Here is a 15,502-nt window from a genome sequence, read left to right as displayed (position 1 = left end):
TCAAAAATACCTCGTTATAGCCGTGTTCTCGCTATTACCGTGCTCGCTGTAACGAGATTCTACTCTAATACTAAAGTGAAAGGTGTTATCGGCAATAAAGATATTTTGTATCGTAGGTATAGTTGTAGCTACCGAGTTGGTAGCACTGCTTTAGTTTGGAGAGTGAGTAAATGGAGGAAAAGAAGTGTGGAAGAAATGACTGTTATTATGTGAATAAAAGGATATGGTTATCAGCATGATGGCGTGTCGTTTTTTTTTGTGAAATAATAACAACAGGTTATGGGCACAGAATGCTTATAACAGTCATGAGTGATCTTCGCACCAGAGATGTTTAAATTGTGTAGGCCGGCAACGTGTTTCTCTGCAGAGTGGTAATGGCGGCGTGGGAAGCTTCTGTGGAGTAGCGGTACCGGGGTGTGGTACACATTCAGTCGCTTTCGTCGTCAACAATTTATCGTCGGTGCTTGTTGACTCCGGAAAAATGGAGCAGCTAGGGATGAATACCGTGGGAGCGATAAAGTTGGAGGGGCAGAAGAATTGGAACGTGTGGAAGTTCCAGGTGTCGGTGTTGTTGCGGGGAATGAATCTTTTTTCAGTTGTGGATGGAACAGACATTAAACCGGAAAAAGATCAAGGTGAGTGGCAAAAAAGAGATGCAAAGGCTCAGAGTATTATTGTAATGCGTTTGAGTGAGGCTGCAATGATGCACATACTTACTTGCACCACTGCAAGCGAGATGTGGAGGAAGCTTCTTAGTGTGTATGAGCAGCAGTCAAGTACAAGTGTACACTTACTGCAACAACGTTTTTTTCAGTTTAACTATGAGCAGGGTTCTGACATGTCTACATATTTGTCAAAAATACAAGAATTGTGTCACTTGCTTAAACAGGCAGGAGAAGAAGTGTCGGAACAGTTCACGATTACAAAAATATTAATGTCATTGCCAGAGAGATTTGGTCACTTTGTGACAGCATGGGAATCTGTAGAAACTAGTAAACAAAAACTTGATGACCTGGTGGCACGACTACTAGTGGAAGAAGAGAGGTTAAAGTCTAAAATCAAGGATGAGGATGTGGCTATTGTGGCAGGATCATATAAAGGGAACACTGTCAAGAAGACAGGGGGATTAAAGTGTTTCAAGTGTGGATTGTTGGGACATGTGGCAAACCAATGCAGAGAGGATAAAGACTTACGAAAGTGTTTTGAATGTGGCAAGAAAGGACATCTGAAGTTTCAGTGCAAGCAAAGGTATAGGCCTAAACATGAAAATGCCTTTGTAATGTCAGAAAGTGTATTGCGTAGTGTAAGTGATTTGGAGGACCATAAAAGATCCACCTCTTGGATCATGGACCGTGGAGCAAGTGAACATATGACATTCGAACGTGGCCTCCTCATGAACTTTACACCTGTATCGAATAAATGTGTTCTCGTTGGTGATGGACGTAGTCTTCAGGTGCAAGGTATCGGACAAGTTAATGTGAAAGTCTACAATGGACAGAATTATGTGCAAAGTACCTTGAACCATGTATTGTGGGTCCCTGAGCTGAAAATGAACCTATTCTCAGTATCAAGTGCAATTGAAAAGGGTCATACTGTTAAAATGGCTGGCGATCATTGCTATGTATATAAAGACAGCCAGATTCGTGCGGTGGCAAATAAGGAGGGAAATTTGTATATTCTGGACGTAATCATGGAACAAGACTGCTTAGTGGCGGTACGCTCGTTGAGAGAGTGGCATGAAAGTTTATGTCATCAAAACCTGGACTATGTGAAAAGTGTCTTGAATCAAAACAATATTAAGTACTCAGACAACAATGAGTCATGTGAAGCATGTCTGGAGGGAAAAATGAAGAAATTACCATTTGGTGAAAGCAAACAACACACTGATGCTCCATTGCAATTGGTACATGCTGATGTGTGTGGACCAATGGAGGTAGAGTCTGTGGGAGGGTCTCGATACTTTCTGCTACTGAAAGATGACTATTCAAATTACCGGCAAGTGTACTTTCTCAAGAGTAAATCTGAGGTGTCCCAGAAGCTGAAATACTACATACAGTTTTCGGAAAAAGCTACAGGTCTGCCTGTGAAAGTGCTTAGAAGTGATAATGGGGGAGAATTTGTGAATCAGGAAGTGAAAGCGCTGCTTGAGGACCATGGGATACAACACCAGACAACAATACCTTATACACCAGAGCAAAATGGAAGAGCAGAACGGGACATTCGCACCTTAGTGGAAGCTGCTAGGTCAATGCTCAGTGGGAAAGGGCTTAACAAACAGCTATGGGCAGAGGCAGTAAATACAGCTGTGTATGTGTTAAATAGGACCTCAAAGGCTCGAGAAAATAATAAGACACCATATCAAGTCTGGGAAAGGAAAAATGTTGATTTGACAAAACTAATTCATGTGTTTGGAACAGAGGTATTTGTCCATATACCGAAAGAAAAGAGACTGAAGTGGGACCCAAAAGGAGAGAAAGGTGTTTTTGTTGGTTACGAAGATTCTAAAGGGTATCGAATTTACTTCAAAGACAAGAAGAAAATTGAAATAAAAAGGAATGTGGTGTTTGTGAGACTAAAGGGACGTGAAACAAGGACTGAAACTGAAGTAGAAGACATTGAAATGATTGGCTTAGACCTGACTCAAGAAGATGAACAAATAAAATCAAATTCCAGTACTGATGAGGAAGATGTACAAAGTGAAGGAATGTCTTCTCCCTTTAAAGGTTTTGAGGATGCAGTGACTGAAGGAGACCAAAGAAAGGGGAGACCAGTTGAAGTGTCAAGCAGAGAAACCTCCAAAGATAAGCCACCTAAAACAGCAAGTGGACGGAGTGTAAGAAAGCCAGCGTGGTGCTCAGAGTACGATCTAGGACTCGTAGCAACTGATGCGGTACCGAAGAGTTACAAAGAGGCAATGAATAGGGAAGACTCACAATGTTGGAAGGAGGCAATTAAGGCCGAGCTTCAGCAGTTACATGAAAACAACACTTGGACGACCTTACCACAGGTGCCAGAAGGAAAAGAAGTAGTTAGTTCAAAATGGGTGTTCACAAAAAAGGGGACTGAAACTGGGGAAACTAAATACAAGGCAAGACTAGTGGCAAGAGGTTTCGAGCAAGAATGTGATGTGTATAACTTGTACGCTCCTGTGGCAAAACTTAAAACTTTCAGAGTGTTTATGAGTGTGGCCACCAAACTGAACTTACCAGTACAGCAAATGGATGTATGCAGTGCATTCCTGAACAGTGAAATTGATGAGGAACTCTATTTGAAATTACCAGAGGGTGTAAATTCAGAGTATCCTGTTGGTAAACTAAATAAGTCTATTTATGGCCTTAAAAATGCTCCCAAATTGTGGAACTCTAAATTTGATAAAGTAATGTCATCACTGGGTTTTCTACGTTCTGACAAAGATGCATGTGTTTATTCTAAATGTAAAGGCAACACCAAAACGTTTTTGTTGGTGTATGTTGACGATATTCTATATTTTGGAAATTGTAAAAATGAGCTCAGTCATCTTAGAGATGCACTATGTAACACCTTCAAAATGAAAGAGCTGGGTTGTGTAAAAAGGTTTCTAGGTATTGATGTCGAGCAGGATTTAGCTAGTAATCGTACAACCATAAGTCAGAAACAGTATCTGCAGAACTTACTTGAGTTGTATGGTATGTCAGAGTGCAAACCTTTGTCCTTGCCCATCGACAGAAACTTCAAGTTTGAGTTATTGAAAAAGGAATGCTCAGAAAATGAGGAAATAGAGTCAAAGTGTAGAAAATTAGTTGGATCCTTAATGTATGCTGCAATGGGATCAAGACCTGATTTGTGTGCTGTTGTTACAATCTTAAGTAGATATCAGAACTGTGCAAGCACTTTACTTTACAAACTTCTGCAAAATGTTCTTAGATATATCAAGGGTACTTTAAATATGTGTTTAAATTACTATGGAAACAGGAATGATGATGTAGTAGGCTATGTGGACAGTGACTGGGGAGGCAGTGATGACTGTAAGTCTACAACTGGTTGTTGCTTTAAGGTTTTTGGCTGTACTGTTATCTGGTTTTCAAAAAAACAACAATCAGTGGCTCTGTCATCCACTGAAGCAGAATTTGTTGCTCTTAGTCAAGCTGCCAGTGAGGCTTGTTGGTTAAAAGACTTGTTGCATGATTTTAAAATAGAAGTTTGTCCCATCACTCTGTTAGAAGATAATCAGTCTACTATAAAGCTGGCACATATGGCCACTGACAACTCTAGAGTCAAACATCTAAAGATTAAGAAGTGTTTTGTAAAAGAGAAACTGTTTGAAAACATCATTAGGTTGGACTATGTTAATACCAGTGACCAACTAGGTGATATTTTTACTAAACCTCTTGGTGGTGTACTGTTTGACAAATTTAGGAAAAGATTGTTTGTTTCATAAAAATATTTTATTGAGGGGAGGAATTATCGGCAATAAAGATATTTTGTATCGTAGGTATAGTTGTAGCTACCGAGTTGGTAGCACTGCTTTAGTTTGGAGAGTGAGTAAATGGAGGAAAAGAAGTGTGGAAGAAATGACTGTTATTATGTGAATAAAAGGATATGGTTATCAGCATGATGGCGTGTCGTTTTTTTTTGTGAAATAATAACAACAAAAGGTTGGTTAAGTCAGTTACAGTACTTATGTGGAAAATGTTTATTAAAATATTTTAACTATGAAATAATTGTTTTTTCAATTATGCAGCTAACCTCACTTAACCTAACCAATCATCCAACCTTTCATTTTAATTCCTACTTGCTTTATTTTCCACAACCTGCTACTTTATATATTGATCGAGAAAAATTTTACTAATTACAAAATACCATGAAATTCATTGTAATCTATTTTATGAAAAACATAATCCTTCTTTTAATCTGTATTCTCATATTGGTGATTAAATGAGCTCATTTGTACATATTCAAAACCCTAGTTATTCATGAGTTTTCGTTGTTTACAGCAGCCAGGTATATTGTATTTTAGTTCAGCAATATTATAAACACAATTTTTGCCAATTTCATCTTTCATCTTAAACCATTATTTAGGTTTTTTTATTGTACTTTGTATTGTACAGCATCTGTTTTCTCATAGATATATACAGCAAGTATGTTGCTTCTGTATCACATGGTTTTAGATAGATTGTAACTATCAATTTATACTAGGGATGGGTCGGTACCGGTTCTCGGTTCCTACGGTTCTTAGCATTTTAACCGGCACCGAGAACCGCAGCTAAAATGTCGGTGTCGTTGCCGGTACCGGTACCGGCAGTATAGCAAAACCCTTTACGAAAATAGTCCTTCACTACAACTTAACTGCAGCATGAAATGGCTCAACTCACGTCCAATCCACATATGAATTATATTTTGGACTTCTGTGGAATAATATTAATCTCTAACTATAAAATAAATTACACGTGAAAATATTCAAAACATAACAGTTGAAGGTGCCATAGATGTATGTAGTTCATAGATGTGTGCAACTCTATAACGTGCCTCACCAGACATGTAGGAACAGAAAGACGCCATGTTTGTTTCAATTTGTTTTTAAAAATAGGTAGTTAATTGAGTCGTTGACACGTAAGTAAGGGTGTATAAAAAACAATTAAAAGTGCAAAATTCCACAGAATATTTGTTTAATAGAATTAATGATTGATTCAAATTTTGCATAATAATTTTCGGCATTCTAAAATTTTATGCTTTTTGTGCAGTGCTTTCTACTGTAAGTTCACTGCATCTGCAGCCATCTAGCATAATGGCTAGTAACTTTCTCTTTTAGGTAAACGGGATTGCTTTGAAGGGGGAAGTTTTTTTTATTAGTAAAGTGGTGTATGGATGTGAAGATGTATTGTAATATTGGCTGGTCAAACGAAATGCTTGTGGACACTTATAAAGTATAATTATTCTGGCCAAATAGAGCAAATTGTGTAAGAAATGGCATCAGAAGTGTGGCAGTAATTTACTGTTGACTGTGCAAACAAACTGAATTCAATGTAGGCAATAAGTTTGATGGACAATTTAATATTTTAATACTTTGAAAGTTCACCATCATTGTATTTATTTCCATTATTGTAACATTTTATTTTTATTCCTATGTTTTAAAGGAGGGTGTATGTAGATTTCTTGAGGTTATTACTAGATTGATATAGTAAATTTTAGTTTTATTAAGTGTTCTCTATATTATTTCAAATTAATTTTTTTATTAATACATAATACATTTTTAATAGGTTGTGTGTTTACTGTAGCTTGAAACAGTGCTTTTTTTTTGTAGTCAAAACAATAAATAGTTTATTGCTTAAAACACCTCATAAATAATGTGTGAATAATATTTATTTTATTGTTTAAGTCAGAACCGAGAACCGAGAACCGATTTTTAAGAACCGGTACCGAACCGAGAACCGGGAAAAAACAGGAATTGACCCATCACCAATTTATACGCTGTTGAAACTATGATGATTACTTCTTTTAATGCTCATCTCAATAGAGTTTCTTGTTTTGTCCATGGTTGGTGATTTTTTTTTTTTAATTTTTTCCCATTTTTGGTGCGTGTCACAAAAAGAATACAAATAATATTTTGTTTTCTAAGTTTTAAATGACAAATATGCTGTGTTTTGAATTGTTTATGTGATTTTTTACATTACTGTTTAGTGAGACAGTAGTGAAAAAAAAAAACCTTTGAATACCGTATTTACTCATGTAAAGGCCAAATTTTCGACTCCAAAAAAGTGGAGGGGGCCTATACGTGAATTTGGAGGAAAAAATAGATTTTTCTTTTTTTTCAGGTATGAAAAACTAACATTTAATAAAAGCAAAATGAAATACCGCCACAACTTATTTAAACGCCAATTAAATTTTGATTAAATGAAACAGCTGGCGGAACGACTGGCAAGTCGTGCGTCTTTGTTCTAATGAGGGAGGGTGGAGGAGGCAGCCATGTGGCAGGAGGGAGAGAGAGGCAGCGAGTCCGCAGGGGGGAGAGGCAGCGCTGCGGCAGGAGGGGTGAGAGGCAGAGGTGTGGCTTAACCTCCCTCCTGCCAGCTAGCCAGCCAACCAGACAAAGGAGTGTTAGAAATACCAGTTTCACCCACTTTCCTTCCTCCTTTACTTCCCCTCTTCTTCTCCGACAACACTGCACATCAACACAAGCGCACGAGTCCAGCTTTCTTTATTTTTATGTCGTTTGAGATACGACCAACTGCGTACGTCTGTCACGCGTCACGACAGTCCTACTGAGAGCGGACAAACTATAATACCAGTCTCTGTATCACTGCCGCTTACAAAATCACCTCCCGCCGCTCACAATACATGGCTTGCTGTTTGATGCATGCCAAGCTGCCCTGCCCTCAGATAAACCCAGAAAAACACGTTTTTCAATTTTTTCTCAAAAATGTTTATAAAACAAAGAGGGGGGGGGCGTATACGCGTGCGGGGCCTTTACGTGTGCAAATACGGTACTTGTTGCATGTTTGAAACAGGGACGCACCACAACGCCGAAATGCCAAATTGACCACAACGCCGACAGCTAGAAAACTGCTGTGTACCACAACGCCGAATTACCACAACACAGAAATACACTAACGCCGAAAAATGTCATTGCAGGACTGCCACAAAGGTTAGGCTAGGTTAGGTTAGACTAGGTTAGGTTAGACTAGGTTAGGTTAGGCTAGGTTAGGCTAGGCTAGGCTAGGCTAGGCTAGGATAGGCTAGGTTAAGTTAGGTTATATTACGCTAGGTTAGGTTAAGTAAGGTTAGGTTTAATTTTGTGGTATTTCGGCATTAAGGTACTTTTAAGAAACACACACAAATTCATTCAGTTGTTATTTCGGCGTAGTGGTACACAGCAGTTTTCTAGCTGTTGGCGTTGTGGTCAATTTTGACATTCAGCGTTATGGTATTTCGGCGTTGTGGTAACGACCCGTTTGTAACATTTCTTATTGTTCATGTTTATGATTATGAAGTCCCATTAAACATCAAAAAAGGTTATTTATTTGCACAAATGACTTCATCTCAGCTGTGAACGTTGGTATATGACAAACTTAAGAGGTTTTCTTTGTCAAGTATTTATAAGTAAACGAATGTTCATTATTTCTATGTAGGGATGGGTCGGTACCGGTTCTCGGTTCTCAGCATTTTAACCGGCACCGAGAACAGCAGCTAAAATGTCGGTGCCGGTACCGGTACCGGCAGTATAGCAAAACCCTTTTCGAAAATAGTCCTTCACTACAACTTAACTGCAGCATGAAATGGCTCAACTCACATCCAATTCACATATGAATTATTTTTTTGGACTTCTGTGGAATAATATTCATCTCTAACTATAAAATAAATTACACGTGAAAATATATAATATTCTCATCACATCTGTAAACAATACGTTTTTCATTCAAAACAACAGTTGAAGGTGCCATAGATGTATTTTGTCGATGTATGCAACTCTTAACGTCTCTCTGTAGAGAGATGTGAACAGAAAGACACCATATTTGTTTCACTGGTTTTAAAAATAGGCAGCTAATTGAGTCATTGACACGTAAGTATGCGTAACTGGTGTATAAAGAACAATTAAAAGTGCAAAAGTATATTTGTTTAATAGAATTGATGATTGATTTCAAATATTTCCGTAATAATCTCCGGCATTCTAAATTTTTATGCTATATGTGCAGTGCTGTGGAGTGTAAGTTCACTGCAAATGCAGCCATCTAGCGGAATGGCTAGTAACTTTCTCTTTTAGGCAAACGGGATTGCTTTGAAAGTGGCACGTCTGTTTTTAGTGGTAATAGCGTTGACGAAGATCTCGCGGATACGTGATTAAAGATGATGTTTTTAAAGTTTTTTTTTTTTTTTTTTTTTTTTGCAAAGTGGTGTATGGATAGTAGATGTATTTTACTATTGACTGGACAAACGAAATGCTTGTTGACACTTTTAAGGTATAATTATTCCGGCAAAATAGTACAAATTGTGTAAGAAATGTCATCAGAAGTGTGGCAGTAATTGATTTGACTGTGCAAACAAACTGAATTCGATGTAGACAATTTATTATTTTAATACATACTTTGAAAGTTCACCATCAATTTAATTTATTTCCATTATTGTAATATTTTCTTTTTATTCCTTTGTTTTAAAGGAGGGTGTATGTAGCTTTCTTGAGGTAATTGCTAGATTAATATAGTAAATTTTAGTTTTATTTAGTGTTCTCTATCTATATTATTTAGAATTATTTTTCACTAATACATATTACATTTGCAATAGGTTGGTGTGTTTGCTGTAGCTTGAAAACTGTACTAAACCTTTTAATTTGTTTTGATAGCATCTTTAAAGACTGAAACATTATGCCAATGCATTTCTTTGTAAGCATACAATAAAAACATTGAGGAAAAAACAATACAAGTAAATTATTATTTTTCAGTGTTATAAACAATAAATTGTTGAAGATGGAAGTCTAGATACAGGCTTTTTAGTGCTTTTTTGTAGCCGAAACAATAAATAGTTTATTACTTGAAATACCTCATAAGTCATAAATAATTTGTGAATAATGTTTATTTTATTTTTGAAGTCAGAATCGAGGACCGAGAACCGATTTTTAAGAACCGTTACCGAACCGAAAACCGGGAAGAAACAGGAATTGACCCATCACTATTTCTAAGTATTAGTATTCAAGGTCGAATTAAATATGTATAGTTGTCATTTGAATTCTAAAATTTACACACATTATTATTTAAAATTAGAATTTTTCTTTTTTAGTTATTTATACTTCATAGCTATTAACAAAGATTCAACATGAGTTATCTTCAATTTCATCTGGTATTTGTGTAACTATGTACTAAGAATTTTAATTAATTTATCAAAAAATTTAATATTTATTTATTTATTACATAGACATCTTTTGTTTAAAATAGCTTATTTTTTAAATTGTGATGTATATGTAGGGACAAGATTATATGCTGGATTACGATAAAACAGAAATAACACCGCAAAGCATGTCAATAAAACATATACCCTATCACCAAAATGGAAATGTAATAGACCATTTAGCACCAAAATATAAATAGAAACATGAAATCAATCAAAAATTTGACAAAACTTAAATCTAATTACAAAAATCTTATACAAGGGTAAATTCATTAAATGTAATTTATTTTGCATGAAGTTTGTACCCAAATGTATGAACTAAAATGATAGAAAAAAAAATTTAACATTACATTTTGTGATCTTTTATCTCATATTAATTACTTGATTTTACATTAATGGCATTTGCATATTTTTCAAACAACTAAAATTTGCAGATATATTAAGTTTTATTTCAAGTACCGGTAGTTCTTTTTTAGACATACTATGATTTTATCGTTGAAATTCATCATGCGTAAATCAAAATGAGACTTTTTTGGTGAAATAATTATTAAGAAATATTTTTATTTCATGTTTGTTGAATAATAAACAATTTTTTTAGACATAAAGACAATATATGAAAATAAAGAACATCAAAGTTTACTGTTTTTTAAAACAAAATTTACTAAAAAATAACCATTTAATTTTGTTCTTATTTATAACACTATAATTTATTCAATTGTAAATTTTTACTTGTCCTTTGTATCAGGAGTCAATATTCGTTCCGGACCCAGTAGTGTCGATGTCAATCAGGACTGTGAACTCGAAAGATCGCGACAATTTCAGCAAGGCAGTAGCTCGGTTCACTAAAGAAGATCCTACCTATCAGTTCCATTACGACGTGGACAACAAGGAAACTATAGTGTCGGGCATGGGAGAGTTGCACTTGGAAATATATGCCCAGGTGAGTTGTAAACTTTCAGTTCATTAAGTAATTTTGATTTTTGCAAGTTTTACTGAGTGTATGTATGTATGTCCTCTGTTTTGTAGTTTATCAATTAATTAAAGGGTGAGAAAACCAAGGTTGTAGAGAAGGTAAGCTTTTTGCACCTGATTTGCACACTGACTTCTGAAATTACAAGGCAAGATCTTATTTCGTAATGTAACTGGAAATTACTTTAATTTTTTATAATTTTCATCATAAAACAGTAAGTGGCGTATGAGCAGAGAAACATTATTATGTAGAGGGAAACTTAAAAATTGAAATCATAAACTATAAAATACTACGAATCAACGAATGCCAGACATTATAAAATAGATTTAATTTTAAAAATAATTTATGACTTTATCCTCATTGTTGCAAAAAAACTTAGAAATAATGACTTATTATTATTTGTATATTCCTTATGTTTATGGTAGTTGTTGCCTGGTTGCCATTCTGTCCTTCAGTAAATAAAATTATCATCTTAAAGCAACAGTGATTAATGAATCATTGAAAAGACAAATGGTTGTTCTATGTACCACTACTTAAAAACCTTTGTGAAAATACTCTAATTTTAAGCCGTCGTCCATCAAGAGACTCATTTCTAAACCTCTGCATTTCTTGGCTCTACTAGTAGATAGCCCTTGAAAATGTGATTTACTGTTGTAGTGTGAGTCACAGATTGGTGTATTGGTCAAAATTAATTTTCATATGGATGTATGCTCAATTTAGAAAAATTTGCACTGCATATTTAACATATGCAGTTAAAATTTTTAGTGTTTGAAAAATTTTTTTTTGCTCTTTTTGGAGGGTACAAATTGCTCACGTGCTGCCATTACTTATATCAAATCCAAATCTCAAATAATTATCGCAAAGAGTACAAAATCTGCCTCTCGGATCACTGTGTTAGTCTCAAGGGTAAAAAAAAAATGTACTAGAAATAAAATATCAATTATGGTATCAAAAAATAAGTTTCCAAGTTTAATATACATCATAATTTTATTTACGTAATTATGTACTGAAAGTACAATATGTGTTGGGAATGGTAATATAGGACTTAAGAGTTGTCAGTGTTTATTATTTTAGTTACTTCAATATTTTTCTTAGAATGTTTGAATCATTTGGCTTGGGGTCTAAAATCATTTGAATACTATTGGATACCTTTTAAGTATTTAAGGTAGAGTGCTTATGTGAAGGGAGAGGCGGATAAAAGGTGCATATTGATATTGCTTGATGCATTTATTATTTATTTTATTGGGGGGGGGGGGGGGGTAGGGGAAGGTTGTAACGGTTCGTTACTTACAAAAATAAAAAGATTTAAAGCTTCGATGGTAGTTTTTGTTTTATTCTTTCCAATTAGAATGCACAGACGAATCCAAACACTTTCAAAAGAGGTTTCTCACTCATTCCACATACATCTGCCCGTCGAAAAATGCCCGCAGTTCGCGTGATGAGAATTAACAAAAAAATAGCGTAGATGAAGTCCTTCAGTAATGTTTTACTGCAAGTACACGAAGATGGTGCGACCTGGAACACGGCCACACCTAGCGAAAAACCTCGAGCCGCCGAAACGCGGCCTCGCCTGGCAGCGATCGACAGACGACTGGTGAAGTCTTGTCACCGTCTCTTCCACGCAGGGAGTAGACGTCACATGACCTCACCGACCAATCACACGCACGCTTCTTTCACTCTTACAGATACAAGCCAATAACAGAACAAGTTACAATACATGAAAAAACCTTTTACATATAGAACTCTGGGCTTCCCTTGATCTATCTCTTTTCAATTTCACATCGAAATCGGGGACTCCCATTCTCGTTCTCTCTCCCACACCGTGAGAGAGCAGTTATCACTCAGTTCCCACGCAGGGGGGAATTACCGTCTTTATCTCGGTTGGCGGGGAAGCACTGTTTCTTTCTCACTCCCACTTACAGGCCTCTCATGCCTCTCTTTCTAACTATCACACCAGCCCAGACACAGTCCCGTGATTTATAATTATATTACAACACATTAATAAAAATTAAGAATAATAATTATTATACGAATTACTTTACAAAATTAAACTTATTGAAAAAAACCTGAAAAAGTAGGCCTAAACAGGTAAAATTCTAGTACAGCGGCTCATTTGTGAATAATTACATAAAAAAATAGTAATGATTAAAAATGTCTGATAAAATACAAAATACCTTCTTAAAACACAGAGCACGTGCAAATAACATATATTAATATTCATAACGTCTGATTCTGCTGTCTCATAACATACACACCACTCTAAAAACATAGACTTATTTATATTTACTTATACAAAAAGAAGTTTAAAAGAAAATTATTTATTTAGGAGGGCAGGGTCTTACAATGCTACAAGGTCAAAGTCAAAGAAATGCACAATGATGATTTAGCTTTTAAAGTGAAACAATTTTGTGATTTTCCGTAGTTTGTGCAAAGTGATCTTAAGTAGTTGTAATGTGGTCTCAGCGCATGGAAAGGGAATACGCTTGTCCGGTCGTCCTTGGGAAACCGAAAGTGGCCTTCAGGGAGACACTCTCGGCGCCATGTACCTTCGACTTCCTCCACAAGAAGCAGTCTGGAGGGCAGGGTCAGTTCGCCAGAGTGATAGGCATCATGGAGGTGAGTTGAGCTACTTTCCCCCTGCACTGTCAAACTCCTGTGGTGATTGTCGAGACTAGAGAACTGAACACTACCTTAGCGAGTAGACAAATGTGGAGATACTAACCGGCAATGCTTTAATCTGCTGCAGTGTAGAGGGAACGTATTGTGAGGCGACACATTATTTCAGCTTTAGTGTAAAATAATACTATATTGATTTTAAACTGGTCTTTAAATAAAATCCAATATTTTAATTATTATTTTATTTTAATTTTATACTTAACATTGCTATGCCAGTTTTTGATGAGACTAGTTTTATTTTTCAGCAAAGTGCTATAAACACATTTAGCCATTTATATAATCCATAATTTTTTAACACATTTATCAAGTGTTAGTAAGTTAAATATTGTATACTTTCATTGTGATTAAAAATTAGGTACAATTATTCAGCTTGTGTAATTTTTAATATGTATATGATAAGTTGTATGTTTGTGGGAACATTACTCATTAATTCGAAATAAAAACATTTTAAATTTCTCATGCATCAAATTTTTTTTTGTTTTTACTTTGCATGCTTGCTATTGTTATTTTAAGGGGTAGTAATCAAATTTCAAAATTTAAAAGATTGAGTTTTTCTTTTGGAAAAATATTGACGCATAATTAAATTTGTATTATTTATATAATACTTTTTCTTATAATGTTATAGTTTTCAAAAATGAACATTAAAGTGGGTCAAGGTGTTAAGTACAAAATTAATATTTTGGTTTTTTTTTATTTTATTATTTTTCAGCCTTTGCCACCCAATCAGAACACATTTGTTGAGTTTGTGGATGAAACGATAGGTACCAACGTACCTAAACAGTTTATACCCGGTGTAGAGAGAGGTTTCAATTTCATGATGCAAAAAGGTAAGTATGTACCCCAATTTATTTAATAATTAGATGACTTTTCGTTATTGTTTACTATCTGAAATTTTGTCGTGGAGAGAGTTCAGCAAGTGATTTTGGTAAATCCTGGAAAACAGAATAGAGGTTAGATTCAAATTAGGGTCTTCATAAATGTGAGTCATATGACTTATCACTGCACCACTGCACTCAAGTTTTTCTCATTATTCAAGTTGGTAGGATAATGTTTTACTTAGGTGTCTGTTTTTATGTGAATTGTGAATGTTTCCATTGTCTTAGTCAAGTGTGGAGAAACATCTCTGTCCTTTCACTGCAGATAACAAAATAAATTTTGCTAAACACCAGCACAGTGTCATCTAACAACCCGTAAAATTTTCCAGTTAAATACAGATGTGTGTATGTATTTCCAACTTGTGGAAAGGGGTGACAGATGGCAAGGTATTGCATCTGCATGGGCATAGGGTTACCAGACGTCCGGCAAAAGGAGGACACGTCCTTCTTTTTATGTATTTTTTTGCGTCTGGCCGGATTTTCCTTAATGCTCCAAAATGTCCGGCTTTTTTATAAAGTGAGATAATTCCTGCTGAGTAAAGCGCGCGCTGTCCGCAGAATCATCCCACTAGTAAGTAGTTCTATGACAGCTTGACAGGTAGCAGCCATAGGCCTGCGCACGGTAGGTGCCACAGGTGCCTTGGCACTACCATTAGGGTTAATGTTATTTTGTTTTTTACAAGCAGAAATAATATATACTTACAAAAATCCGTATTATTTCCAAAAAAAAATGTTTTCCAATCGTGTCGAGTTACAGATATGTGCTCATAACACTATCAGTATATCAATTATCAATCGAACCAACTATACACACGGAAACAAGCCAGTTGCATTTACTTGTTTTGTACACGCGGGCCGCGGCTACGAAACTTCTGAAATGTAAATACTTCTCATAGTTCTCCTCGAATTACATAGAATGCGCGCTCGGTGTCCACTGTTCACTCCACTCGGCAGGCGCACGGAATAATAGCCGCCGTCCGCCAGGGTTTATTTAAAAAAAGAGAGTGAGTTTAGTTAGTTAAAACGATAGGCTTTACTCGATGACTTATATGCAGTCGCCGACAAAACATTTTTGTTGTATTCCAAAAGTTAAAACTTTTGCCCACTCTTATTTGTGTATTTTTAT

The 15,502-nt window shown here is 35.7% G+C and overlaps 1 protein-coding gene across 1 annotated transcript in view; it reads left to right on the top strand.

Moving 5' to 3' along the window:
* Window positions 1-15,502, top strand: part of LOC134546288 (elongation factor G, mitochondrial) — an 86,245-nt gene that overhangs the window by 44,856 nt on the left and 25,887 nt on the right. The window contains exons 10-12 of the mRNA XM_063389006.1: window positions 10,601-10,795; window positions 13,289-13,441; window positions 14,211-14,328. Of these exons, the coding sequence (XP_063245076.1) occupies window positions 10,601-10,795; window positions 13,289-13,441; window positions 14,211-14,328 (466 nt within the window). The remainder of the gene's footprint in view (window positions 1-10,600; window positions 10,796-13,288; window positions 13,442-14,210; window positions 14,329-15,502) is intronic.

The sequence above is a fragment of the Bacillus rossius genome, chromosome 1, assembly GCF_032445375.1.
Source record: "Bacillus rossius redtenbacheri isolate Brsri chromosome 1, Brsri_v3, whole genome shotgun sequence".
NCBI lineage: Eukaryota > Metazoa > Arthropoda > Insecta > Phasmatodea > Bacillidae > Bacillus > Bacillus rossius.
This window is presented reverse-complemented; position numbering and strand designations above follow the sequence as displayed.